General features: G+C 23.6%; 1 protein-coding gene across 5 annotated transcripts in view; it reads left to right on the forward strand.

The window, feature by feature from the left end:
- Positions 1–18,773, forward strand: part of LOC122710503 (GRAM domain-containing protein 2B-like) — a 57,524-nt gene that overhangs the window by 9,204 nt on the left and 29,547 nt on the right. For all 5 annotated transcript variants that reach the window (XM_043928402.1, XM_043928404.1, XM_043928403.1 and 2 more), the window contains one exon: positions 706–888. In XM_043928402.1, coding sequence (XP_043784337.1) covers positions 706–888 — 183 coding nt within the window. The remainder of the gene's footprint in view (positions 1–705; positions 889–18,773) is intronic.

Raw genomic sequence — 18,773 nt, forward strand, 5'->3', positions numbered from 1 at the left:
AAATTCGTTTATCCTGTCATTTATTAAATTTTGAATTGTATAATAATATTTCGATATAATTTATTTCTAAACTTTATGGATTTGTCAATATATTTTATTATTTTAAAATTCTTTTATATTAAAAGTAAGAAAAAGTTTTCTTTTTTTTTATTTCTTATTCTTTGTCTACTTTATTTTAAAAAAATAAACAAATAAAATATTTAAGGTTAAGTTTAATCATTGATGCATATAAATTATTCTTTCCTGTTTTGTTGTAATGTATCTAATATAAAATCATATTTTATTTCTAATATCGAAAACAAGATTATTGTATCATTACATATTTTTAAAATTTTAATAAAATTTTTAAAATTAATAATAAAATTTATCGAAATATTAATTTAAGAATTATTTTTTTAGTTATAGTTTAGTAAATAATAAAAATTATAATAATCATGTGAAAAGTCACTGCGAATTATCAATTATTAAATCAGATTAAAATTATCGATAAATTGGATTTGCGTGAGTTTATCATCAAATTCGTTATTGAATAAGACATGACTGGAGATATATACATATATAAGATGTACAATATAAAAATTATAATATTAATATTATATAGAATATTTAATATGGAATTCAAAGAAAAATCGACATTAATGTACAATGTTTAAGATGATAATGGATAATTCAATTTAATATTTTGGAGCTATTATTTCTTTTCAGACCTCGTGGAGGAGTAGGGTCTGAACCTCCGCAGAGTAGCGATAGCGATGAATACTCGACAACGAATACTCAACATAGTCATGGACATGGATATGGTCAAGGACAGGTGGATATCTACAACGTGCCCAAAGTCCAGGTGTCGGGACCATCGAACAATGATGAATCCTCTTCCGTCATCAATGGGTAAGTTCAATATTTTTCTTTTTTTCTTATTTTTGATAATCTTTTAATGTTTATAATCGTCAATATAAAGGTCTATATATTTTAATAATGCATTATTAATATTTATATAATGTTTATAAAATATATATTAAAAATATGATACAAATTAATTCAAACTTTGTGTATACCAAAACTTTTCAAATTATATTTCTTGTAATAGTTTATTATATTTCTTAAAAATATGAAATATATACATATAACACAAACTTATAATTGATAAATGATATAGATTATATAAATTATATAAATATATATAAATATAAATTATTTTTATTTGATAAATATAAATTATTTGATAAATATATAATTTGAAAAATATTCTATATGGATATATTTTTATAATTTTTTCCAAATGAGATTTTTAAAACAATTTTATTTTGAAAAATATAATATACATTAGCTCATATAATTTGTTTAAATATTTGTATTTCAGAAAAAAATTATTAACAAAAATCTATCTATATTTATTAAGTAACATTTTTTTTCTATAATAAAATTAAAAATTATAAATTATATTGAGTTTTCTAAATAAAATCATAAAATTTTTTTTTATAATATTACACAATATATATATATATATATATATATAAATACATAACGAATAAATACAAACTAAAAATAAATTTAGAATAAATTAAAAAGATATTTTAAAGCCAAAGATAAAATTATATACAATTTGATATAATTTTATCAATATTTTATAATACTTACAATGATATAAAATATCATATCAAAATTTTTTCGTGTTTTAAAAAAAGATTTAATAATAATTTTTTATGATAACATTTCAACAATTTACACGAAAATTTACCTTCGGTAAATTTAGTCAATAGATTGATATCATACACATGTTAATTACTACATATACATTACATATTGTATGAATCTTAATTACTACGAAGTAGTATTCGATATGCAATATCGTTGATAGTATTACAGAATAAATACAAAATTACTACTACTTATTTTCGATATATCTTATCGTTTAATTCGTTGATTTAATTTTTTTTCTGCAACACAAGGCGAGTATTTTTAACAACAATGCTCGTTTGATATCGCTCGTTTGACATAAATAATTTTCTAGATAAGGAAAATGTCAGAATTCTTTTCTGATATATATATTATTTAGTTACATAATCCTTACATTAGTATTGAATTTTATCGAAATGTTTGCATTTCTCATGTAATGATTTACTTCTGAACTTTTGAAAATAATTTCTTTAAAATTTTTATTAGGTAAATTATGATAAAGATTTATTTAAAAAAATTTGATTTTTAGAAAAATATCGCGATTGTTATGGAAATTTTCGATCTGAGTTGCATCAATGTTGAATATAAAGCTGTGTTTTCATTGAAACGATTATGAAAACTTCTTATGAATTTTATGCTGAAAAAATTTTATTCTTATTATTGATTTTTTTACATTTCTGTTGTTGTCATAATGATTAATTAAAATCTTGTAATAAGAAAGGATCAGATTTATTTTTATCAGTTTTTGGATTATTAATTCAAATATATCTAAAAAAAAACTTGTACAAATTAAATTTCAATACAGATATTAATAATAATAATAAAGTTAAATTGTGCAATAAAACTATAGAAAATTCTAATTAATAAAATAATTATGTTTTATAATTATGCTAACAAAATGTAATTTATATTTTTTTAATATTTTAATGCAAATTTAGGAAATTCTCTAAATTTAAGAAATTCGCAAAAAAATGGAGTAAAGATTACCAATTAATTATTCTATAAAAATATATTAATATTTTTTTTTATATTAAGAAATTATTAATTTTTTTTAAAAATTCCTCCAAAGTTATTACAAATAAAAATTTTGAATTTGTTCCTCCATTTGCTGTAAGATTAATCATTACTTGTTTTTTGATTTATTTTGGTTAGTTTAGTTTCCATTCAATTGTGCTTGAATTGAATAAAAATCGTATGCGTTTCATTATCACATTTAGCTATGCATGTGTGCTACGCTAAAATGTTAAAAAGCATTGAAATTACCCTAATATTTCTTCGAAAGAGAGCATCGAGAGTATTGAAAAATACGCTTATTATCATACCTCTAGGTAGAAAATAATAGAAAAAGAAGGAACATCATCATGATGGGCTTTTTTTTAAAACAGTATCTGCGTGTACACCGTTATACACGTCAATGAACCGATTTTCCATTAGTAAATAAGCCGCAATGATTGGTCAATTATTTTTAGATTAACTTTTATACATCCAAGGTTGTGGCATCTGTCGATCTAAAAATATCCTCTTCAAGAAATTCCTTTTTATTCGATCTATCGATTCTCGCTTAAGCGATTCTTGTATAAATCTTTTAATGTCTATTGGCTTTTAATGCAAATGAAACAGCAATCATGAAAGATTGATGTATCATCCTTAGAGATTTTGAATTCCTGAAATATTTACACATTGAAATCTTATACGTACTTTTACATAAATATTCGTTTTTGAAATATTCGAGAAAATATTTTTAATCTTTGTTATAAAATAAATAATTATTGAGAATGATAAATTAACAAGAATAATGGTTGTACAAATTTAATTCTTATATTTATTACTAGATATATATCTTAATTTTGACGAATTATCGTTTATTGTTGCAATATTCTTGATCCATTATTTATCAACAGCCATCAAATGAGGATAAATAATATTTTTTAAGAGCATTTTTTTTCAACTGTTATATCGTAAGATAAGAAAAATAGAATGAAAAATATCAAGTTTCGTTATCACATACTTATAGTTATATAATTATTTTCCAATTTTTTTTTATACCACACAGAAAAAATTTTAATTTCCTGTGATATCACTTAAATTTCCAAATTTCACTCGAATCTCTCATTTTTGGAATAAATATTCTTTAAATGAAAGATTTTTTCTTCTATCCTTGTAACTGAAAAAAAGATGTAAAATGGATGTTTCTTTTGTTTTGAAAAACAGTTTGCAAGAATTGGAATTATCTCTTATCGCTTTTTAATGAGCTTTTCATAAACGGGAAGAAAAAATTGGAAAAGCACGAGGGACAAGAGGCTGCTCGAGATTCTTTCATGCACGCGTTTTTCATGGCGCGATAGAGTGCAGAAAAAAACAGCAAAGGAGCAAGTCGACAAGATTTATTGTATTATTGTGTATAAAACAATGTTTCCCAATTGTTTTACGAGTTGCAACTCTCTTTTTATTTATTTTACTTATAGCTAAATATCTTTATTTTTTTAAAAAATGAATCAAAGACTATAGTGATAAAAATTTTAAAAATATTCTTATTGTAGCCAAAAGGCAAATATTTAATATTTGAAATAATAGGGAAGAATTATTCTTTAATTAACTATTCTTTAAAGATAATAATACAATTTTTCTATCTTTTTAAACCATGATATAGATGATAGTATCTGTCATGAAAAACTAATCAAATATAAGATGAAACTGTTAGAATTAAATGAAATTTGTCCGCATTTTTTTAGTTTTTATCCGTCTGGATATATTCATTTGGATAAGAATGACATCGTAAATGTACAGTTGAACAAAATTATTTAATGTTTCCATTTTATCAAAATTTTTCTCAAGATAATAAATCTTCATTATATAATATAAAATTCATTATATCATTACATGTTTAATAATATAGTTTCATTTTTAAAAAATTAGATCTTTAAAAAATAAATTTGTCTTTTATATTTTATTAAATATCAAATTATATTTACATTATTATCATTATTATCATATTTATCAGTTATGAGTTATATATTATCTATCACTATCAATTAAGCTATGTCTACATTACGTGCATTATACATATATTAACAATGAATATTATATAATATATTAATATAAATAATTTCATATTAGTAAAATTAAAGAAAGCTAAAAATAATAATTAAAATAGTATTTTTTTAATAAGTTATATCATTTTTTTTTTAATAAGTTATATTATTTTTTTTTTAATAAGTTATATTATTTTATTTTTATCATTAAGTGATATCACATTATTTTGTTATTCATTTTGATATTTTTGCTATATCTTTTTCAAACACGTGAATAATACTTGGGATATTTCCTTAATGAAAGAACGATAACATATAACGACTACTTATCATGATAATATTCAATCCTTGTCGAGCGTGCATCGACTCTGTAGCTGAAATTGTTCTCTTTATTGAAGATATTCATCGAGCAGTTTCATGTATGCATTTCGTTACACGTGCATGAAAAAAAATCTAGTCTGTTGAATAAAAAAATTTTTATGAATTCTTGGTCTATTGAAAATTATTTGTTTTTATTACAAATTCAATGTTCAATCAAAAAATTTTATCTGCGATTTTTTATATTGTGTAAAAAATAAGGAAAAAAGAAGACAAATATCCATAGAACAAAAATAAGGCAAATTTCTTCATTTTTGTAACAATGATCAGTTTTCTATCTCGAACAAAAGAACATTCTAAGGTTTCTTGATGGAAGCTTTTGATATTAAGGTTAATCTCTGATCCAGTTTTAACTAGCATGCTGGTTATTGCGATTTTAGCTTATATCTGATATTCTTATTAAAATCATTTAAGTTGAATAGATTTTAGAAATGAAAAACATTAAAAATTTATATTCAAATACAAAAGATTCAAATTTATCAATTTCCATTAATTATTTCGATGGTTTCAATTGTTTTAAGATTTTTTGTCGATTAGAATTCCTGAAATTTATAACAAAACTTTATGATATATTGTATTATATTGTATTATGTCTTATCGAAAATTTTTATAAAAATCGCGAATATTTTAGATAAGTTTTAACATTTTAGATAAGTAATCAAAATAAAAATATTTATCTCTTGTACATGATTCTTTGATAAATGTAAAACTTTGGCAAATATTGTTCTTATATACTTTCATTTTAATATTACTTTTCCTTTTTTTCCTTCTATCATATTTAAAAAATTTTTAAGGAAAACAACTTAGTCTCGATATATGTATGCATAAATTGATAAGATAATTTCTTATATCGTATCGCTAACGACACAATATGGAATAAATTTTTCAATTTTATATTTTTGGTTTGATTAAGTCGATATTCATTATATGTGTAAGATAAACGTGAAAAGTTATTAATTTATTAATAATTCTTCAAAGAGTTGATTATAGTATCTAAAAATATGTCTTCTATAGATATTTCTAGTCAAGTTTACAATATTGATATGATATTTTATTTTTATGAAATATCTAATTTATATAATATAATGAAATCTTTAAAATATAATATATTTCTTTTTAATTTTTGACATAATAATTTTGGTTTCATAATAACGCTTTTATTTTTCAAAATATTTATTTATAATAAAATCATCTTAGATTAAAATGTTTTTGATGTTCTTTATAAAAGTTTATTTTTATGATCATAATATCGACCAACTTTTATTAATTATTTTACTAGAAAATTAATCTAAATATGTCATTTTAAGTATTTCGCATAAATTTTCATGAATTATTTATTGAATTAAATAAATATTTTATCAGAGAATTTAAACTTATATGTATATTTTTACAGAAAATAAAATAATTTATTTTATAATCTAACGATAATTCAATAATAATAATTTTAAATATAATAGATATAAATTTAATCCCGATTTAATTCAAAAAATAGTTATGTAATGTAATGTTAGGCAATGCTTACCCGATCTTCCATTATCACATTTCAACTTTCTTTCTTTTCTAACCTATCACTTCACGTATTGAAAATATTATAAATATACGTATTATTTGATTAATACGTATTTTTCCATTAGATTAATTCGATCATTCAAAACAATTTCCATTTGTAGGTTTCTCCAAATGAATGCAAGTCGTCTTAGTTTAGATTCGATCGATGGAAATATGATAGGAAGCCAATTCTATGTGACGTAAATCTATGTCGGTTGTTATATGAGGCTTCACCATGAACACGCGTTGTCTATCGGATTAATTACAAACTTTTTGATTCGAAGTTAATCTTATCTTCGATGTCATTTCTAATTTCTTATAATCGATGCTTTTTCTCATGAAAACATGACGGTTAAACTTTTAGAACTTTAACGATGCTTTTCTTTATCGTCACACGTGCATACCGAAAAGCTGCATGCGCACCTGTTCTGTGCTTTCGCGCGCGCAATGACTTCATTTTTCGCACGACATGATGCCGGAAAGTCAATTAAAACGCTGTTCGATCAGGATTTCCGGAAATAGCCTTGTTATCCGTGGATTATCGACACGGATAACAAGATACTTTGTATTGTTCACTAATTCATACAGTGATATATTACATTTCATACTTAACAATTGTATTGGATATGGAAATTATTAGATTAAAACACGTTTTTTTTATTTAATATACGTAAATATATAATGAATATTTCATATTTAATTTCAAACATATGATCTTTCATTTCTTTTTTTATATTTCCTTTTCAAATAATTAAGATTTTTCATCTTTATCATTAGAAATTAAAGATCGTTTACTAAGAATATGTATCATCATAGTATTTAACGAAAAAGTTAAGCAATTAAATATGAATAATTACTTATTCTATATTAAATTTTAATTTATACGAATCATATTTTATTTTCTATCATTCTCGCTCATTCCATGATAGCATGTTATCTACAATATTATTAATTATTTCATAAGGATTTGTTATTTTAATAATTTTAAACAGATTACTCTTAATGCTACGAAGTTGAAACATTAACGTCAATGTTATCGGCATTTGCTTTCTTATTCACACGGTTTCTCTCCCATATTAGACGGAGAAACGACCCCAGAAAATTATCTCCGCTTGTATGAAACGGTTGATTTATGATGTTCGTACGTGAACGTACGACCTCCATTTCCTCTCTCATCGTTAGATATGACACGAGAATACAACGCAAATATTATCAGAATTTTTGCATGAAACATACTTATCTCTCAATGGTCAGTCTCTCGTTCGAGAGAGATAATTTATCGATTCAAGATTCGATATTTCAAAAGAATCGCTTCCTCGAACGGTAGCAAAACGATCTTTTACACGTAAGTGCACACGTTCTTCTTTCTTCTGTTGATGTTCTGTGAAAAATTCGATGTTCCAAACGTGTATTACATGGAAAAATTGTTTAATGGATTTGTATTGGCTTTATAGGGACAGGTAAACAGATATTTTTATCATATTTGTATTTATTCCTTTTTTGATGTGATTTATTATAACAATTTCATGTATTGACTTAAAATGTACTTCAAATATAAAATTGTATTTCTTAGATAATTGAGAATTAAATATCGAGAGCTATTAAAGCTTCTGAGCTATGGAGTATCCAATTACTGGTTTAACAAGTCATTTTAATTGATTTAATTAGTTGGTTTGAAAAAAATATTTCAGACATAAAATATTTCAGAATTAAAGCGATGATAAAAAAATTGAAATCAATCTTTAAAATATAAATTGAGTATAAAAATAAATAAAAGATTCGTATGAAAATATTAAAAATATGCAAAATTAAAATTTAAATCAGATTTTAAGAAGGTTTTAATATTTATTTTTATATTTAATAATCAATTTAAAGAATTTATTTTTTTTAACTGAGAAAGTTTAAAAATTAACAATAAAATTTTAACAGAATAACTTAAAAGAAATAATGCTTACTTTATTAGTTTTTAAATAAAAACGAATAAATATTTCTTGAATTAAACACGCAAATATAATTTTTACATTCTTATAAATAAAGATAATATTTTATAATAATATTTCTTATAAAAAAATTTAATTAAATACATTATAAATTCGAAAAAAAAATGAAACTTTATCATATAATTCAGACATATTACAATAATATATTAATCAGATTATATGTATAATTGAAAACAAGCATGCATAATATGTACTGATAAAATATTGCATATAAAATATAGCATGTTGTGAGTATGAAAGTGTTTTTATTATAAATATGTAATTTTTTTTCTTCATTAATATGTGGATACTAAAGTATCACAACAAAAATACTGATAAGTTATTAATATAATATCAAAGGAAATGAGATATTGTGCAAAAATGGTATAATTATAAACCAATGATAAACAATTGGTTATCATTATTTTTTCATTTAAGAAAATATGATAATAAAAAAGTATTTAAGCGGATCAAAATAAAAAATCAAATGCATATTTATTTAAATTCTTTGATGCGTTAGAAGTAAATTATCTCATGATAAGCATAAAATATGACAGACATAACATACTGACAAACATATAAGTACTATATTTAAAGTGGTATTTTAGTAAATAGCTTTTGTTTCCTTAGTTATTCCTCGCATATTTGCATCTTAAAAGAATTACAGTCATTGTTTCATTTGTCATTGACTGGCGTTAAATTTTATCTCTATATAAGTTATAAGCAATGAAGAAATAGTTGACATTTTATCTTTTATTTGCAATTTTATTCTTTATTAACGAAAAAAATTTTTTTTCGATTAAAGATAAAAGAGAATAAAATCTGGAATAAATATGTAAAAATAGAAAAAATTGGTTATCTAAGTTTGTTTAATGTTATCATAGTTTAATAATTGATAGGAATGGAAATCAAGTTTTGTAAAGAAAAAACTTTTCATTTTCTAACCATAAAATTTTAAATGCCGATAAAACACTCTTATCTGAACAATAATGATATATTGGAAATTGGGGCACAAACATAAAATTGCACACGAATTATATACAGTCGTAAATCGATATCGATATGTTATAAAAAAAAGATAGCAGTAAATATATATTTGTTTTTGATCAATATATAATTGACAACGAAAATGAAAGAGATAAAGATTTTAGCATGTAAAAGTCTATCAATTAGATGCGAATTAAATTATGATAGATACAAATTAAGTTATATTTATATAATATTATTTAGATATATTGATATCGATCACATAAATTCGAAGCTGTTCAACATTGTTTATTATAATAAATGATGCAATGCAATAAATTGATAAACATTTACTAATTGTGATATAAGAAAAACTATGACGAAATGATAAGGATAAAAACGTAATTCTTACACGCTGATCGATGAGATATCTAAAATAGTCCTACCACTCTTTCTTTTCCCCTTCTCATAGACCGTTTTGTTCTTCCTTTTCTGCTTTCTCTTTTTCTATCTCCGTTTTCTCTCTTTCTATCAGCGTTACCTCCTCCCTATTCCCTCTCCACACTCTTTCTGTTCTTTCTTCAGTTCGCCGCTCTCTATTTCTCAGCGTTGCGATCATTGCCTTTAGTTGTCGGTTCTATGCGCTCTTCCGTTTCTCGTATTCAAATCCGACTCGCATTAAAAACCGATTGTACGATTTGTCCTCAACCCCTCACAAGTAACGAACCTATGGCGAAGACATTCATGCAATATGCAGGAGAAGGGAGAGTTAAGACGAAGATAGTATAGGTGAGAAGGCAGGATACATATCGAGCGTGAACAACACGAGTGAGCGCTGCCGGCATAGAAAGAGGAACGCCGCGGATCGACAGTGCCAGTGTCGGACAGAGACACGTTTCGACTGTGTCGTGTCTTCTTTCGTATCACGCGAATGCGTTCTCTCCTTCATCGTTTCAAAACTACACATGCCATAGTTGCAAGAGATAGATAGGTTAGAATCGCGTGCGTGATCGCACAATGTTTAGCTATGCTGTATGTGTCAACGGTCACCTCGCATGCGCCATCTTGATCGTCGGAGTCAGTGCACCGTTCGAGTAGTCAGACGATCGTTTCGATTGATCGACGCGGCTGCGATATATCGTGTTTGCCAGTGAACGATCCCGCCACATTTTTTTCGCGCGCGTTTTTATGCGAAATATATTCCTGATCATGTTATGTTTCACGCACAGTGTGTGCACGGCAAGTTTTCAAAACGGGAAATCAGAATTGTGAAAGTTGTTCGATGAGATATATATGTGCAATTATTATACATTATAACGATTTATTTATGTGAATTATGATTTACAATCGATGATACGATATTCTCCCACTATTAAACACTCATGAAATTATCACTACTGTTCCAATTCTTTTGTTTACAAAGTGAGAAGGAAGGGAAGCTGTTGCAATTGAATGATATCGCAATGCTCATACGATTATTTTTCATCAATGGAGATTCAACAATTTGATTTGGAAACACAATCGTGGGTTGTTACTTATTATATATTAACAAATGTTATTGCATTAACAATTAAGATAAATTTATTTCATCTTAAAAGATTTTAAAATAAGAACTTATAAATCAATGTCAAAAAAAATTATTTTATCAAATCAATTTGCAATCAAATCAATATTTGCTATGTGAACATGTATTCATTATTAGATTTTATATTATTGTGCTATCGTTAATACAAATCAAAATACAGTTTGAAAGAATAACAACATGAGAAAAAGTGTAAGTGAACAATTAGTAGAAAAATCTGGAAAAAATCGATAAACAGCTAGTCTCATATTCTTCTTTCAGTGGTAAAAACACAACAGAGAGTTTTGTTTTCTCTTTATATCGTGTTTGTTGGCTTGGCAACCGTATGGGCGATACCTTAAGGGCTGTATCGCAACCCTTAACGACAATGCCTGGCAATGCAAGGCGATTTGAGCGTTTTTCACACGACTGTCGATGCAGTCGTTCAATTATGTGAAGAACGATTCTACTGATATTGCAATTAATAATGACGATAAGCATTTGTGAACTTGAAAGTTTTTAATAGTTAATATAAAATGCATAAAATGAGATTGGATTGACATCGCGATCATGCAGACCTATGCACAACGAATATTTAATTAGTGCCTTCAGTGACGTGCCATGGATAATAAAAATTACATATTAAATATAGAAAACTAAATACTTATTTACGTCGTTCGTGGCCTTATCTGTGGAATCAGTAAAAATTCATAGAAATTTTGTTGGAAAATAATATTACATACATCGAAAGTGCATGGGGGAAGTTGCAGCTCCCCTTAAAAAACCTATAATGCTTTGCTTCGTACAAGGATTTTATTCGCGGGAGGATTCAAAATTTCGTCGTCTAAAAAGGTAATAGAATATTTTTTTCAATCTTTATTTTTTATTTATTTCTGTAAAAGTCATTTCAAATTTTAGTAAAATTTCTAATCTAGTTCATTTTATTAATTAATAAATTATTATATTACAAGATATATTAATCAATTATATTGAATATTTTTTTACAATTACAAAATGAATAAATTTTTTACAAAATGAAAAATTAAATACTGAATTTAAAGAATTTTTTTTTAAAACATTGTATTTATTGAATGCCTCATTTTGATCGCTTTCGACAATAGCTTCCGATAAAATTAATAAAAAAGATTTGAAAGATAAAAAGTTCTTTATTCTCATAGATAGTATTTTGAAATTGAGATAAAATTTGTGAGGTTAGGATCTAAAGTTTTAAAATTCTTGATATGTTGTTAAATGGATTATTTATTTTTCTTTTTTTCTTCTTTTTTATATTAAGATGGTATCAATATTTTCTATTTTTCATTTGATCGTTATTCTTAATTGATCTAATTTTAGTACATCTTATTTTATTTCTTTTCTAGCTAAAAATTTAACAAAATTATATCTGCATATTTTTAAGAAATAATTATGTGATATAAAAAAAAAATTATAGTTAAACTTATAGTTAAAAGAAGAAATTACAATTTTGTGATTTAAAATTATTAATGTCTTTAGTTTAAAAAAAATAATAGAAAAATAAACATAGATTCAAAAATTGCATGAAACATTAAAGTTTCAAAATATAAAAAAAGTTTATATCGCGAAAGACAACATTCACGATTGAATGAAAACTATATAACGGAAGTATATGTATCTTTTTTAATATTTAAAAATATTTTTATCTCAGTGTCAGTTTTGCAAATCATTATTTGAAATTAAATACATCGTTAACAAAATTAACATAATACCAGAAACTATCTACCGATTCACTATATGTAAACGTTTTTAACCTCATCTTTATTTAAAACTTAATCACATTAAGGCCATATGTGACCAGAAAAATTTATCAAATCTATTTTACATTTTATAATTTTGATTTATTATATCTATTTTTATTATTTTCACAATTTTATACATTTTTATCACTAGCAGTTTAGTACTATTTAGAATAAAAAATATATATATATTAAGATATTTATATATAAGACAGAGATGGATAGATAATTATTTTTTTATTTATTTTTAAATTATAAATCAGTTTCTTTTAATAATTTTAAAACACTGAGCTTAGATTTTCTAAGACATTTAAAAATATAAATAAAAATACATTGAATTTTATAATTTCTTTTGAAATAAAATTAGAAATTGAAAACAAAAATTACTGAAATATATATGAATGTACATAGAAATGAGATCAAATGAAATATATATTCCTATCAATTTTTGTTATTTGTATATACGTATCAAAATTCATTCTTGTTATTTTCATTATATATCCAGTATATCCGGTTTAATCAAGTTCTCTCGAAATCGCAATTTTTCGTTGATAAAAAAATAAAAGCGTGACCAGTTTTTCCGCTTCTTTTTCGTTTTTACTTTTTTTTTTTTGGCGTTTAAATGGAGCTCACCGATAAGTTAGAAAAGAAAAGATCGAAAAGCGTGGCTTATCACACGTTTGAATAGAGTTCGACAAGCGGTTTTTTCTTTCGAGCTTTCGTTTCATCCAGCACAACGTTTCTCTTATTTAGGTCACCAAGCCGCATCATTACAGGGTACAAAACATATATGCATACACATACGCGATGTGTAGCTGATGAGTGGCTGTTGGAGGTCGCCAGCTACCGGTACAAACATCTTGTTCATTTTATATTTGCAACACTTTTTGTTTGCGGTGGATCTTGTCTTTCTTGATAAGTTGAAATTAATGACAAATTCTAGTCGAAGGACTTTCCTAAGAGCTTTTTGTATGTTACTGAATTTGATTCAATTTTTATTTTTTTAATCGTTTCGCGATTCAATGAATTTTGTCAAATGGAGAAAAATAAAGATTAGGTCATATTGAAATATATTTTAACATATAATTTTAATATAAGTATTATTTATATAACTTTTCATCAAGATATATAAATAAAATATTTTTGAAATTTTTTTACGATTTATTACTTTCTTAATTTTTATGAAAAATGAGATTATGATAAATTTGATTTATCATATGCGTAATATTTTGTATAATTATATGCAATGATTTGTTATTATTATTTTTATTTTTAATATAATTTTATTTGAAGAACTTAAAAGTTTAAAAATTTTATTAATTTTAATTATAACAATCTTTTTAATAAATGTATTATTTTTAATAACAATCATATTAATATATTCATAATCATTTATATATATTCATATTCATATATTCATATTCACTCATAATCATATTATTGAGAAAACATTTGTATATTGCAAATCTTGATTTAAAATCGCTTATTCATGGTATGTGCTTACATATCGTTAGAATATAAATTGCTATATATTGCATGTTTTAATTTTACATATAATTATATAATTAGTAGTGAATCTCTGATTTCTAGCATTAATTTTAAATGTTAATAACATTGAAATTTCATTTTTATTCATTCCTTTATTTCAAAACAAAGATAGAAATATAGATAATAAAGAAAAATACATTATTTTTAATGCAATTTAAAAAGATTATTTTCAAATATCATATTTTGGTATTGCTAATATCGTTTATTATTAATTTAATTAATAAAAATTTTTTTTTCTTAAAATTAGTATTACTAATAATTAGTCTTATGATCTTAAACATATTTTCATGAAAAAGCTTAATATTTTATCGACAGTCATTAATATAACGAGAATAATACGAATGAATTAAAAATGGATCAAAGAACATAATGGGATTATTTTATTATTCGTTATCTTAATAAAGATACATGGGTGGATGACATTATACGGTGCTCATATGTAGAATTAATCGAAAATAATGACGCAAAATAAAAGATCTGCAATTTGTTTTATTGGTTAGGGAGCAATTAAATTGTGATATGTCTGTACACGAGATTAATTTAATGGTTTTTCATTTCATGTTAGTTCAACAAGTATTTTTATGGAATTTCGCTCAACAATTTAATCAAAATAATCAAAAGGTGATTGATGCTATAAGTGCTTTCATTTTTTTTCCTTCTTATATTGTTTAACGTTTTTAATTAGTCAATTGATTTAAGCCCTTTGCATAAAACATTGTCTTTATTGAAAATTTTATCTCTATTTAGAAATCTTATTGAAAACTTACTTTTATAGTTTGAAAATTACTAATATTAAAAGTGTTTTATGATTGTTAAATTAAAAAATATATTGTTTACGTTAAATTAAATAGATATTATTTATGTCTAGAATTTTAATATTAATATAATTTTAATTTAGTATTAATTTAAAAATATCTAAATTTTTTGATGATGATTAAACTATAATGAGAGAAATTGAAAGTAATTCTTAATATAATAAATATTAATTGAAGTATTTGGATATTTGATGAGATACAGATATTTTTAAATTATTCGAATAATGTATAAGTATAATGTATAGTATAAATATAGTATAATGTAGGAATGCTCAACTATGTATGCTTGTTATCTATAAATTAAATTGATGATTTTTCGTGTGCGTTTATAATTTCTCGCAAAGGCATGTACTGAATACATAAACATGAATACGCATAAGTATCAATTGTTTCTATCCGTGAAATTTCTCCTGATACAATACGATTAATATTGTGAATAATTATTATTCTTGATTTATTAAAATAAATATTGAAAATCGAGTTTCAAGAAAATTACAATCATAGCATAGTTTTAATAATGTACTTATTTTATTAAATTTTATTTTATGGAATTCAAGTTGTAGATAAATTTTAAAAATTAAAATATTTATTAATGTTGAAGAATACTATTTAAATAAGTTCAATATGCAAATGAATATTCAAATTTTTATTTTATAAACTTAAATTTTTTAAATTTATAAAGATTAAAATTAAAAATTAAATTTGAAAATTGAAAATTTTTAATTTTTATAATTCTTATATTTTTAAATTTCGCAAAAAATTAGATATTCATTAAATAGAATTTTACATTTATTCGCAGATACTTTCTAAGGAAATAATAAAATTTCGTACGTACTTAACTACTATCAATTCCTCAAAATACTGCTTTCTGATTGGTCATATTGATCTTCGAGAATGTCTCTAGCCTAGTATTGATGAAAAGCTAAACTGTTAGTTAGGTTGCCGTGACACGTGCTTTAATGAGCATGCTGTTTCGAACAGAAGTACCGCTAAATTCGATGGTATAGGCTGCTTCTTAGAACGACGACCTCGTGAACGAGTCGCGATGTCGTGGTGGTACGCAGCTGCCACTGCCATGCCAGTTTGCTTTCATAGCTCGTATGTATGCTGTTATTTAGCACCGTGTATACCATCCTCGATATAACTTTTTCGATCTCTTCTGTTTTACCACCAACTATATATATCAATATAGATCATATTATTTATTTTATATATACGATTATTATCAAAATTATAGGAATTTTATTACGAGCAAATGATTAATTGTTATTTCAATTTAATGACATAACGAAATTGTTTATTTCGATTTGTTTGTAGGGATAAAATAATATTATCTTTATATAAATAATGCATTTTGGTAAATTTTGATATTAAATTTTGAAATTTAATCTTTTATGGCCAAATTTTTTTAGGTTTTTATATTTGATAAAATTAGTTCTTTTGTGGAATTAAAATTATTTTTGATAATGTGAATCAAGATTTATTCATAAAAAAAAATTTTATACACAATCATTGCTGATCATTTTTATTAAATAAACATTTTTTAAGAAGTAGTTGATACTGTAGTGGAAAACATCTGGAAAATTTTCAGATTTTAATGGATCAACTGATAATCAGTTAAGAACTGAGGCTAGCTTCAAGTTAGCATATTAAATGATTATGAGAATGATTATGATATGAGAAAGGAGATTTCATAATAATATGATAATTTATAATTTGATTTTTGAAATTGTACTTACTAAAAATTTTTACCGACTTTTTATTTTTTTCTAATTTTAATATTTTTACTTTTGAAATAATTTTTTAATGTCTTTAATAATGAAAATGTATATATGTGTGGCTTATTTTCAAATATAATTTTGCATTAAAATTGCATTAAAATTCTCTTTTATTATAAAAAAATGTAATTTATAATATAATTTTAATAACAAAATTATAATAATTTTTAAAGAACCTACTTGTTTAAGCAAATATCTAAAAAACTAATTGTTCAATGTAAAGAGAATTTATTAATGGATAAACAATAAATAAATTCACAAATAAAATCAATCAAATTGAATTTTAGTTAGTATTCATTCAATGATCTAACTAAATCTCAACAGAAACTTTAATAAAGTCGTCATCTATTGGAATATATCGAATTTCATACATCGAGATAAATCCTTTTAACATATAGATAACCTATAACACCTATAACCTATAACTTATAATGTAATCGAATAATAGAAATTTCTAAACGAAAAGCAGATCTATTGATTGAAATTGAATTTTCAATAGGACTAAATTTGTGAAATTGATTGAATTGAATTTTAATTGAATTTCATTCGATAACTTGAATCAATCTTATAGATACCAATAATAGAACCGTTATTCATTGAAACGTTCTTTCATTTCACAAACTTCGCTAGTAGTGTATATTTTTTTATCATATTTATATTTTTAAAATATGCATATCTTTTGTAATTTTTCATTTGCATTGATTGATTTATAAAATGATTTAGAAGTTCATGTACAATCGATATTCTTAATAATCATTTATTTAATTATAATTAAATTATTATTCTTAATTATCCTTTACTTTATTTATAATAAAAAATTTAAATTTTTGCTTCATGATAAAAATTCCCAATTAAAAGTTAATAATATTTTTTCAATATTTTTTTCATTTTACAAAAAATTAAAAAAAAGTATTAAAAGGCATTTCTTTACAAATATAAAATAACATGTGAATCCAATTTTTATGCAATAGAAATTGACGAAAATTAATTACTATAATAAAAAGATTAAATTATTAGTAATAACTAATTATATTGTAATATAATCTGCTAAGTGTATATGGTCTATTGTATTATAAAAATTTGTTACGCTTAGTTTTTGTTGAAAGTAAAAACTATGGATCTGATTTAACCGTGAACATCTGCGTTTTGTCTATACTTCTGCTGGCGATAGAATTAAATATGATGACACAAATCGATTTCGTTCAAACGCTGTTACATAACTGCTATGTCGCTCTAGGCTAGGCTGCGTGTCCTAATTTGGTGCTTTCAGGCGAAATAACTTTAACCAATTTGAAGCAATCTCGTAAAATGCTCAGAGCAATTTCCTCAATGTATAAAATGAATGATTTGATTAACACTTTGTTTTAATCAATGACTTGAAAAATTTTAAATAATTTAAAAAAGTATTTTAATTTCTTTTACATTAAGATTTATAAAAATTCATTTTTCGATTTTAAATAATAGAGAAATTAATATTCAAAATTTTTTACTAAATATTAATTAAATGATAATTAAGTATCTTGTTTTGTAATTCATTGATAATAATTATATCATTTAATTAAATAATAATTACTATATAAGAAGTTATATATAATTACGATCTGTAAATATCATTTACTTTACAAGTTTCGCTAACTTATAATTATATAAAATCATTCATCATCTTAGACACGAAACGAAGCGATTTCAAGGCTCATCTTATCGACAAGTTAAAAAGTG

This window comes from Apis laboriosa, unplaced genomic scaffold, assembly GCF_014066325.1.
Source record: "Apis laboriosa isolate Shangri-la unplaced genomic scaffold, ASM1406632v1 scaffold149_cov153, whole genome shotgun sequence".
Lineage (NCBI taxonomy): Eukaryota > Metazoa > Arthropoda > Insecta > Hymenoptera > Apidae > Apis > Apis laboriosa.